The sequence below is a fragment of the Saimiri boliviensis genome, chromosome 14, assembly GCF_048565385.1.
Source record: "Saimiri boliviensis isolate mSaiBol1 chromosome 14, mSaiBol1.pri, whole genome shotgun sequence".
NCBI lineage: Eukaryota > Metazoa > Chordata > Mammalia > Primates > Cebidae > Saimiri > Saimiri boliviensis.
In genome coordinates this window covers 58,705,026-58,717,130 of record NC_133462.1, presented here as the reverse complement: position 1 = coordinate 58,717,130, position 12,105 = coordinate 58,705,026, and the positions used below count along the sequence as shown (strand labels likewise).

At 49.2% G+C, this 12,105-nt stretch overlaps 1 protein-coding gene across 1 annotated transcript; it reads left to right on the top strand.

Annotated features, from left to right (window-relative positions):
- Nucleotides 1-2,748: 2,748 nt before the first annotated feature.
- AVPR1B (arginine vasopressin receptor 1B) lies at nucleotides 2,749-11,087 on the top strand. Its single transcript, XM_003930448.3, has 2 exons — nucleotides 2,749-4,208; nucleotides 10,374-11,087. The coding sequence occupies exons 1-2, from the start codon at nucleotides 3,281-3,283 to the stop codon at nucleotides 10,706-10,708; spliced, it is 1,263 nt and encodes a 420-aa protein (XP_003930497.1). The 5' UTR covers nucleotides 2,749-3,280; the 3' UTR covers nucleotides 10,709-11,087.
- The last annotated feature ends 1,018 nt before the right edge of the window (nucleotides 11,088-12,105 follow it).

Here is a 12,105-nt window from a genome sequence, read left to right as displayed (position 1 = left end):
CAGATTAGAGAAGATATTTTCAACATATATTACATAAAATATAGAAAATTCATATCAGAATATATAGGGATCCTACAATTTGATAAGAAAAACAACCTAATAAAAAGCCGAGCAGAAGATATAAATAATTGACAGAAGAGAAAATCCAAACAATGAATAAATACAGGGAGAGATACTCAAAATACTTAGTAATCAGAGAAATAAAACAAAACAAGATGCTATTTTACACCTATCAGACTGATAGAAATTAAAAAGTCTGAATGTGAAGATGTTGGGAAACTAAAATGCAGCTGGTTGGACAACTAATTTAGTACAAGTAATTTGAGATAAAATTCAGGATATGGTTCTAATTAGTTGAAAACTCATACATTATATAACACAACAGTGCTTGTACTCAGCATATACTTCTAAATATACACCTGGGAGAAATTCTGACACATGAACACAAAGAGGCATTTGAGAACATTCACTGTAGCATTTTAAAATAAAAATAAACAGGAGGAAAACCTGGAAATAAAGTATTAAAGTTGGATAAATTTCTGGTGAACAAAACGTGCTGTATCCACATGCTTAAATACTATGCAGTAGTTAAAAATAAATGAACTAGAACTAGCCTATGCATCAGCATAGACAGATCTCAAAAATAATGTAGAATTTATTTGTTTATTTGTTTATGGAGACGAAATTTCATTCTTATTGCCCAGGCTGGAGTGTAATGGCTCGATCTCAGCTCACTGCAACCTCTGCCTCCTGGGTTCAAGAGAATCTTCTGCCTCAGCCTCCCGAGCAGCTATTTCTGTATTTTTAGTAGAGACGGGTTTTCACCATGTTGGCCAGGCTGGTCTTGAACTCCTGACCTCAGGTGATCCACCCACCTTGGCCTCCTAAAGTGTTGGGCTTATAGGCATGACCAACCACACCTGACCATAATGTAGAATTTAAAAAGCAATTTCCAGAATAGTACAATGTATTATTTATTGGGAGTAAGAGAATGGGGACAAGCATAGACAGCACTTTTGAGAAGTTCCACTGTGAAATGGAAGAGATTGTAATAGCTGGAAGTGGGAGTATAGTGGCTGATGAGAGTTATAATTTTCTTTTTAAATGAACATTACTAGAGCTTGTTGCAAATGGGTGGGAAAGATCTGGTAGAGAGACTGAAAATCACTCATAAAGAGCAAAATCCTTGGGAAGGTGGAAGCTTCAGCTCCAAAGCACAAAAGGAACACGCCACCTTATTTTAGGCAGCTAAATGGTAAGGGGCCATGGGATGGAATGACGGAGCTGAATTTGTAGGCTGTTGAGGAGAAGGAACCTTCAAGAAGTAATGCTAATTGGATGTCTGCTAATATTATAAAGGGGAGTCTGGTTAAAAGGCAGCACAAAAGGACCTCCCTCCTGTCACACCCTGCCCTTTCTGAGAGTCTGGGACCATGCTATTGTCACGCCTAACATCGTCTTTTTTTCTTCTTCTTCTTAGACGGAGTTTCACTCTTGTCTCCCCGGCTGGAGGGCAATGGCATGATCTCGGCTCACTGGGACCTCCACCTCCTGGGTCCAAGTGATTCTCCTGCCTCAGCCTCCCCAATAGCTAGGGTTATAGGCACGTGTCACCATGCCCGGCTGATGTTTGTATTTTTAGTAAAGATGGGGTTTCACCATGTTGGCCAGGCTGGTCTCCAACTCCTGACCTCAGATGATCCACCCACTTTGGCCTCCCAAAGTGCTGGGATTACAGGCGTCAGCAATGCGGCCGGCCATGTCACTCCTAATTTCTAATCTGCTCTAGGGAGAGTCCCAATAGTCCATCTGCGTACTGAAGATAAAGTGAATTTCACAGCCAATACCACACAATAGCTTCTCTACTGAGCTATAAGCTGCTTCTGGACTGGACGGTGTTTTGTTTTTATTTTAATCCTCAGCACCAGTGCCTCTCACACAGAATTTAGCTGAGCGGGTTAGGTCTAAGTGCTGCTGCTGTGCTATCAGAATGGCACCTGGGGCTGGTTCTATACCGACCTCTGCTGCTTACTCGTTCAGTAATCTAAAGCAAGTTCTTGAACTTCTCTGGGCCTGTTTTCTACCTGGCAGAGTGGTTAACTGCGTTTAGGATATTGGAAGCACCTAAGGCAGGAAAAGCACATAGACCAGCAGTTAAGACGTCCCTTGAGGATACAAATACCGGGAATTTCTCCCGCTGTCCCCACCCGTCAAGCGCACCAGGGCTCCCAGGTCTAGCTTCGTCCGCCCCCTACCTCCACAAATCTCACTTTCTCTTCCTCTCCCTATGCCTAGCAGTGCCTCAACGAGGTCTGCGGTCAGACGTCACTCCCAGGTGACTGTCCATCAGGGATGCCGCCTCGCCCACCTAGCCACCCCTGAAGCTTGTGGAGCCTGCATCGGCTGGCCGGCTGGCAGGGGGCGCGCCAACAGAGCTGCCAGCCTGAGTGTCTCCCCCGTGGGTGGGAGGAGTGACCGCCACTCACCACCTCCCCGGGGTGCACCTGTCGAGAGACGGCCCGAGAGTTCCAGGGTGAGTGCGCAGAGGAGCTTATCTGCCTGCTTGCGGGTCGGTCGGTCCTGCCGGCTGCTGGGCGCTAGCCTGCGTCACCTGCTTCTCTCGCTCCCTGTCCCTCGTCCGCCGCCCCCTCGGGCCCCCTCCCTTCAGCAGCCGGCCTCTGGGTCCTCCCACCGGGCCTTCGGGCTCGGCCTGGGAGCGCATAAAACGCGCCCGGGCCGCGCCGCTGCGCTCCCGCCGCTACTCACCCGGCAGAGCGCAAGGGTTTGGCTGGGGCTTCCAGCCCTGAGCGCGACACCGACGGCCCCGGACCGCGCCCGCCTCCAAGCAGGCTGAGGGCTTCCGCTCTCGGCTTCCAGAAAAGTTTGGAGAAAGTGAATGTGAGGTGGATTTGAGATTGGTAGCAGCTCCCCAGCCTTCTTTCCCCAGAAGCCTCACTCTGCACAGCCTCCCTGATTGTTCCGGTCTTCATTCTGCATCTCCTTGACCCCCTCCTCTCTCTCCTGGGTCCCCTCTCCGCACTGGGATTGGCGATCCCAGCCACATTTTTTCCTTCTCTATCTCATCCTCCCTCCTCCTCTCTATCCCTGTCCTCTGAACGATTTCCACCTGTGTGCAAGCCTTCTCCCTGTCGTTCTCACATTTCTCTTTCTCTCCACCTTCAACCTTTTCCTTGCCACTCCATTTTATCCACCAAACCTCTCCACTTGCATCCACACCCTCCCTCCATCCTTCCCCCCTCACCCCCAGCAGACCTTGCCCATGGATTCTGGGCCTCTGCTTAATGCCAACCCCACCCCTGGGGGCACCCTTTCTGTCACCAATGCCACAACACCCTGGCTGGGCCGGGATGAGGAGGTGGCCAAGGTGGAAATCGGAGTCCTGGCCACTGTCCTGGTGCTGGCCACCGGGGGCAACCTGGCTGTGCTGCTAACCCTGGGCCAGCTGGGCCGCAAGCGCTCCCGCATGCACCTGTTCGTGCTGCACCTAGCCCTGACAGACCTGGCGGTGGCGCTCTTCCAGGTCCTGCCCCAGCTGCTGTGGGACATCACCTTCCGCTTCCAGGGCCCTGACCTCCTGTGCCGGGCTGTCAAGTACCTGCAGGTGCTCAGCATGTTCGCCTCCACCTACATGCTGCTGGCCATGACGCTGGACCGCTACCTGGCTGTCTGTCACCCCCTGCGCAGCCTCCAGCAGCCCAGCCAGTCCACCTATCCGCTCATCGCTGCTCCCTGGCTGCTGGCCGCCATCCTCAGCCTCCCTCAGGTCTTCATTTTTTCCCTGAAGGAGGTGACCCAGGGCTCGGGGGTGCTGGACTGCTGGGCAGACTTCCGCTTCCCTTGGGGGCCACGGGTCTACCTCACCTGGACCACTCTGGCTATCTTCGTCCTGCCAGTGGCCATACTCACGGCCTGCTACAGCCTCATTTGCCACGAGATCTGTAAAAACCTCAAAGTCAAGACACAGGCCCGGCGGGTAGGAGGAGGGAGCTGGAGACGCTCACCTTCAGCCCCAGTTGCTGCCACTCGGGGGCTGCCATCCCGGGTCAGCAGCATCAGCACCATCTCACGGGCCAAGATCCGAACAGTGAAGATGACCTTTGTCATCGTGCTGGCCTACATCGCTTGCTGGGCTCCCTTCTTCAGTGTCCAGATGTGGTCCGTGTGGGACGAGAATGCCTTTCATGAAGGCAAGTATGGGGTCTGTGTGGGGGCAGTGAGGTGGGAGAAAGCAGAAAGAGACGGTGGGGGATTAGGGCAAGGTTACAACGCCTCCCAGGGCCAGGCAGGTGACAAACTAGTGGGGCAATTAAGAAAGATGGTGCCTGCTCCACAGGAAAAGAGGCAGTTATGACTTCCATTCAGCCTACCGATGCCATGTCAGTATCTTTTATGTGAAATTTCCAGCTTTAAAAATTTTGGTAACTAAAGGCTGGGCGCGGTGGCTCAAGCCTGTAATCCCAGCACTTTGGGAGGCCTAGGCGGGTGGATCACGAGGTCAAGAGATCGAGACCATCCTGGTCAACATGGTGAAACCCTGTCTCTGCCAAAAATACAAAACATTAGCTGGGCATGGTGGCACGTGCCTGTAATCCCAGCTACTCAGGAGGCTGAGGCAGGAGAATTGCCTGAACCCAGGAGGTGGAGGTTGCGGTGAGCCGCGATCGCGCCATTGCACTCCAGCCTGGTAAAGAGAGCGAAACTTTGTCTCAAAAAAAAAAAAAAAAAAAAAAAAAAAAAAAAAAAAAAAAAAAAAAAAAAAAAAAAAATTGGTAACTAACAATTTAAAAATGCTCTGTGGTACCAGTGAAATATGACCATTAGCACACATTTGGCCACCAACTACCAGTTAGCTAGATGGGATTTAAAATAATAGAATGATAGCAATTTGTGGCCCATGAACTTGCTCTCTCAGCCTCTTCCCCCGCCCCCGTACCTGGACGTGACTTTGAGCTCCTTCTCAACAGACACTTCCAGTTAATTAGGGTTGGCACATGAAAACCCTGAAATTTCCAGCTCATCCTCTTCATGTTACTCATGAGGAAATGGAGGCTCAGAGAGTAACTGTTACTAGCTAATGTGGTGAAGTCCCACGTTCTTAGTGCCACAGACAAAGAACTGGTTGTGACAAACACAAATAACAAAGTAGCAAAAGTTTATTAAGCTCAGTAACACTCTCAGAGAGGGGAGAGTGAGCTGACCTCTGTGAAATGAGATCAGCGTCAGTTTGGTGTGCTTTGGATCTTTTTATATGTTCCTTTTCTCTTCACCCAGCTGCCTAATCTTTTAGCCAGTGTCTGCTTTTTGTTGGATAGGTGGGTTGCTTAGTTACGTTGGCCCTTGTGCACCCGCACGTGGCCTGCATCTCATAGTTTTAAGTACATGCATGCTATGAGTACCTATGCATGAGCTTTAATGAGCTGATTCTCATAAGGGGTCATTTTAGAGATACTTTTTCTCTAGTACACATGCCTGTCTCTGAGGAGCTGCCCCTTACTGGTTTGGTCTGGATCCAGCCAACCATGGGGCTCTTGACTCACTTCATATAACTTTTGTTTTGGCTCAACTTCTGCACCCTCCTCTTTATCCTGCCTCTGCTTCTACTCATTCTGCCTTTTATCCAGCCTCCGATTCCCTCTACTGTTCTCCTGCCTCCGAACCATGACTTGCCCCAGGCCTCACAGATAGGGAGTGACAAAGTGAAGAATAAAGCCCAGGTCTTCCGTCTCCTTGTCTTTTTCCTCAACCCCATTAATAACCCTGATCCCAAAAGTGGTTCTAAAAGGAGGGAGACTTTTCTTCTGCGTGAAAAACAAAATGGGCACCTCTAAGAGGATTGTGCTCTGGTTAGCACACGGGAGGCCTGGTGCTCATCATTTTTCTGGGGTGTGGTAGACAGCAGCCTCCTGAGCTTTAGACAGTGGCTGATGGTCTGGGTGTCTAGAGATGAACTTGTTCTCAGGAAGGCTGGGGCGGTGTCTGGGCAGCTTAAATGTGAGACAGCAGCATTCAGAACAGCTGCTGCCGCTCCCCTAAGCAGGAGTGAGGCACAAGGACAACTGCATGCTGACTTGTCTGGTTGGCTCTGAAGAGGGGCGATTGTGCCCTACAGTGCATCTTACAGTGTGCATAGCTCAGGACGTATAGTGGGTACAGCCTGCAAGTGTCCTAGGCAGGACCGGTGCACAGGTTCTTCTGGAAGCTTCCTGAGAGTTCACTAACCAGCAGTCTCAGGCTACCAGTTCCCACCTGCCCCAAGGAAGTTATCCCCTTTCTTTGCCGTGTTGTTTCTAATCTCAGTTTGCTCATCCCAGGACATGCTCAAGCCAAACGCTTTGCTTTTGGGGAGAGATGAAATAGGGAGAGCCATTCATGAATTGAACACAACCATGCAAGAGAAGTGCAAAAGTAATACCAAACTTCCAGTGTATCCCTTCCTCATTGCCCTTCTGACATCAGTCTGGGCAGGAGACGATTTGCAGATTATCCTTTAAGCAATGGGCATATTAATTCTAACCAACTGTAGAGACCTCCCTGCTCTCACCAAGCACAGAATAGAAGGAAGGAGGGTTTCCTAGGGACAGGCGCATTCAGCCCTCCTGCTATCAAGGAGTGGCATTCTTCTGTATTTTACATTTGAGTCACTTGAGACTCAGAGAGGTAAGATAACTGGTCCAAAATGCCACTGCTAGTAAGAGATAGAGCTCAAGCTTGAATTGAGGTCTTTATGGGCCAAGCTTTATCCAGGTCGTGGCTTTACTCCCAACACTGTGGCTTAGCCAGTGGCACCAGGGGTGAGCTGGTCATCTGCTCCTTTATTGAGAAGATGGTGCTCCTGTCACTCAGCCAGTGCAGACTTTTCCGCTTGCCTGTGGTATCCACCATTGCCATCAACCTGTTCCCCTACACCTCAGCCCTTGCTTGCGTAGAGTGATTTGCCCCTCACCAAGGGCATCTCTGGGCAAGGAATGCATGGGACAGTGGGTTGTCCCAAAGGGTTATCTAACAGACAGTGAGCTCCCAGATAAATGAAAGTCCTTGGGGCAGAAATTCATTACTCTAAACTTGCTTTCCAGTACACCCAGTTCCCTTCCACCGCATGCCGGCCTCCTGGCCCCTGGTCCCAAGGCTTTGGTGGGAGCCTCCCTGTTTCCTCGTCCCCACCCACCCCTGTCCCTGACCATCAGCTGAGTTTCTGGCAGGAGTCATTGGAGGCCTGGACTGGGTGTGGCAGATCTACCCTCAAGGGCTGGGAAGCACAGCCTCCATTGACTCTGGCACCTCCCTGTGGCACGTCCTCTGTGGCACATCTCCAGCCCCTACCAAAGCCTGGCTCAGATGAGCCAAACCAAACAGACACTTCCTAAATGGAGGAACCTGTGGAACTCCTTTGTCTCTGGCTTCATCTGGACACTAAATGTGCATCAACGGAGCAGACAGGATGAATGCTGTCTCCTCAGCCAAAGCCACTTCCCAAATCTTGTAGTTACACAGCTTGTAGTTACACATTAACTAGGGAGCAGGCTGGAACCCAGGCAAAACGGAAGGAGGCTGAGTTTGTTTTTGAGGCTTGTCCCTTGTGTTAGTCCATTTTCATTGCTATAAAGGAATACCTGAGACTGTGAAAATTTTTTTCTTTTTTTCTATTTTTTTGAGACGGAGCATCACTCTTGTTGCCCAGGCTGGAGTGCAATGGTGTGATCTTGGCTCACCGCAACCTCCGCCTCCCAGGTTCAAGCAAGTCTCCTGCCTCAGCCTCCTGAGTAGCTGGGATTATAGGCATGCACCCACCACACCCTACTAATTTTGTTTTTTTAGTGGAGACAAAGTTTCACCATGTTGGTCATGCTAGTCTCGAACTCCTGACCTCAGGTGATCTGCCCGCCTAGGTCTCCCAAAGTGCTGGGACTACAGGCACGAGCCACTGCACCTGGCCAAGAGACTGAGAAATTTATAAAGAAAAGAGGTTTATTTTGGCTTACGGTTCTGGAGGCTGTACAAGTAACATGTTGCCAGACTGGGTGTGGCAGCTCATGCCTGTAAGCTGGGTGGCTGAGGCAGGAGGATCAACTGATTCCAGGAGTTCAAAACCAGCCTGGGAAATACAGTGAGACCTCAGCTCTACTAAACATTAAAAAAATTAGCCAGGTGTGGTGGTGCACGGTTCACCCCTGTGGTCCCATCTACTTAGGAGGCTGAGGTAGGAGGATTGCTTGAGCACCAGAGGTCAGGAATGCAGCGAGCCATAATCACACACTGCACTCCAGCCTGAGGGTCACAATGAGACCCTGTCTCAAAAAGAAAATAAAAAAGAAGCATAGGGCTAGCATCCGCTTCTAGTGAGGGCCTCAGGAAGCTTCCAATCATGGCAGAAGGTGAAGGAGGAAGCCAGTGTATCACATGGCAAGAGAAGGCAGGAGAGAGAAGGGAGAGGTCCCAGACTGTTTCAAACAACCAGATCTCATGTGAACTGACTGAGCGAGAACTCACTTATCACCGAAGAAATGCCATGAGGCCATCTATGAGGGGTCCACCCCTGTGATCCATTCACCTCCCATCAGGCCCACCTCCAACAATGAGGATTACATTTCAACGTGAGATTTGGAGGGCACAAACATCCAAACTATATCTCTTTCTTTCTCATCTTTTTTTTCCCACCTTGAGACAAAGTCTTGCTCTTGTCACCCAGGCTGAGGTGTAATGGTGTGATCTCGGCTCACTGCAACCTCTGCCTCCTGGGTTCAAGCAATTCTCCTGCCTCCTGGGTTCAAGTGATTCTCCTGCTTCAGCCTCCGGAGTAGCTGGGATTATAATAAGCGCACATCACCATGCCCGGCTAATTTTTTTGTATTTTTATTACAGACAGGGTTTCAACATATTGGCCAGGCTGGTCTCAAACTCCTGATGTCGGGTGATCCACCCACCTTGGCCCCACAGAGTGCTGGGATTACAGGCATGAGCCCCTGCACCCAGCCGACATCCAAACTGGATCATCCCTCCTGCACTTCCAGGCGCTTTCCGCTGCCTTCACTGCTGTTCCCTGAACCGTTCCATGCAGGCCCAGATACCTTCAGCTTCCCATCCCGATGACTCATGCCGTCCATCAAATGTTCTCACCCTGTGTCTTCCCTTCTCTTGAGCCATGATTTGCCACACCCATGAGCACACCCCTGGGACACTTGCACGAGGAACCAGTGTATCCGAAGCATTCCCCGTGCTTTGCAGAGTAGACACTTGAGCTTTACCTTCTATTTTGCTGGTTGGAGCTCCGGTGGGATGTAGGATCTCTACCTTAGAGCTGAAAGACCTGGATTCGGGTTGCAGCTCTTATTAACTGTGCTATAAAAACTAGAAAGCTTACTTCTAAGGTTCCTTCCAGCTCTGAAATTGCTTTCAGTGATTCTACAACCTCCACTGAAGAGCAAGATGACTCAGCATAGCACCTATGCCATAGCTATAACCAAGGCAGACCTAGCAGGAGGCCATGGCTCATCCCTGCAGCTTTCCTGTTGGCATGAGGGTCTCATTTAGTCTTCAGAAAGAATATTTTGTCTGGAAGGAACTTATCAGCCTTGGCATCCTCACATTTTGACTGCCCAACAGAGAAATTAGTTTTTCCCTGCTGGAAAGTGCATTCCCTGGGCGCAATCTAAGAACACTGAGCACATTCTGGTCTGGAAAGGGATGCTTGGAGGCCCAGTGCATAGAAGCTGCCTGATCTGCCACAGGTGGCAATGGTGGCATAGGTGTCTGCAGGGCAGTCAGGCTCCACTGATTGCACCATCAGGTCCCCAGTTCAAGGCCAGGTAGAGTCGGTGCCCACACTCAGTGACTGAATATAGAATGAATGGGCCTGCCCCAAGGGATAGAGAGGGACAGAGTCCAGAGGGCCGTGTGAATCCATGATCTGTGATGTTTAGTGGGGATGGAGATGGAAGGGCCCAAACTTGGTTATTTTTCCTGCCTGTTTCACAGAAGTTGTCTCATTCTGTGTCTACATCCATTAGGGGACTCAAGGTCTAGCTTTTGGAACAAAGTCAGTTTCTCCTATCTGGGCTGATCCTATCCCTGACAATGTTTCTTCTTCTCAATTAAACTTGAAGCAAACCTCAGCTCCTACCTTCACCCTGCGTTTACACAACAAAAGCAAACAAAATCAGCATGTTAAGACTCTGGAGCCAGGAGTCCCAAGTTCAAGTCTCGACTGTGTCTCTCTAATTATAGGACCCTGAGTGACTCCCTTTTCTTCTGTAGGACTCAGTTTCCTCATCCGTTCCTCCTCTGTGGCACTTGGACGCTCTCGCAGGTCCTTTTGAGCTATCATTCTCAGGCTTCTTGTGCTTCTCTCTTGGTAGATTCCACCAATGTGGCTTCCACCATCTCCATGCTTTTGGGCAACCTCAGCAGCTGCTGTAACCCCTGGATCTACATGGGCTTCAACAGCCACCTGCTACCGTGGCCCCTGCGTCACCTTGCCTGCTGTGGGGGTCCCCAGCCCCGGATGCTCCGGCGGCTCTCCAACGGGAGCCTCTCGAGCCGCCACACCACGCTGCTGACCCGCTCCAGCTGCCCCGCCACTCTCAGCCTCAGCCTCAGCCTAACCCTCAGTGGGAAATCCAGACCCGAACAGTCATCAAGGGACTTGGAGCCAGCAGATGGGGAAGCCACCGCTGAGACTGACATCTTTTAGAAAAGACTCCCTGGGATCTGGCACTGCCCGGGACTACTGGAGGTTATCTGCCCACCTCGGGCACTGGGCATGAAAGCTAGGAGGGTCAGGATTGGAGTTAAGGGAGCCCTGTCTGAAGCGGGGTGAAAAGGCCAGAATGGGCCCCCTACCCTGGTGCCACAGCTGTCCTTAGTTTGAGGACTGCTTCATAAGCTCCCAATCTCAGATGCTGGTGGCCAGGGAGAATCAAACTCTCTGTCTCCTGGTCCTGCCATATTCACAGGTGTCCATGCGCACAGTGTCCCAGATCTGGGCAGGCCTAGGATGGTGATGGCTAGGGGTCCACGGGTGGCAGGAACCCAGAGGCTGGCCTTGTGCCCTGGCTGCCTGTCCCCATTCTTTTTTTTTTTTTTTTTATAAGGAAAAGAATAAAAAAGAGGAAGAAAGAGGAAGAGGAAGAGGGAGAGAGGATGGGGGTATTGCTTTATTGCCCGGGCTAGAATGCAGTCTAAATATGGGTATGCCTATAATGGAGACATAAAAGAAAATGAGGGAAGAGAATAACAAACAAGGAGCCAACCAACATTTCGTTTAAACTTCTAAGTTGATATGATGTGGTACTGATAAGAGTGTATATTTCGTGTATTTAAAGTGGAGAGTTCTATAAATGTTAATTACGTTTACTTGTTCCAGATCTGAGTTCAAGTCCTGGATATCGTTGTTAATTTTCTGTCTCAATGATCTGTCTAATATTAATGTTGAAGTCTCCCATTCTTATTGTGTGGGAGTCTAAGTCTCTTTATTAGTCTTGTATGTCTGGGTATTCCTGTATTGGGTGCGTATATATTTAGGATCTTTAGCTCTTCCTGTTGTTGCATTGATCCTTTTATCATTATATAATGTCCTTCTTTGCTTCTTTTGATCTTTGTTGCTTTAACGACTATTTTATCAGAGGCAAAAATTGTAACTTCTGCTTTTTATTTATTTATTTTAGCTCTCTGTTTGATTGGTAAATCTTTCTCCATCCCTTGTTTTGAGTCTTTGTGTATCCTTAAATGTGAGATGGGTCTGGATGCAGCATACTGATGGGTTTTAGTTTTTTATTCAAATTGGCTGTCTGTCTTTGGATTGGGGGATTTAGTTGATTTAAATTTAGAATTAATAATGACATGTGAGTTTAATACTGCCATTTAATATTAGCTGGCTATTTTGCCCATTAGTTGATGTAAATTCTTCATTTCATTGATGCTCTTTTTAGTATTTTTTAGAAAGGCTGATACTGTTTTTTCCTTTCTATGTGTAGTGGTTCTTTCAGAAGCTCTTGTAAAGCAGGTCTGGTGGTGATGAAATCTGAGTGCTTGTTTATTCAGCAAAAACTTTATTTTTCCTTCACTTATGAAGCTTAGTTTGGCTGGATG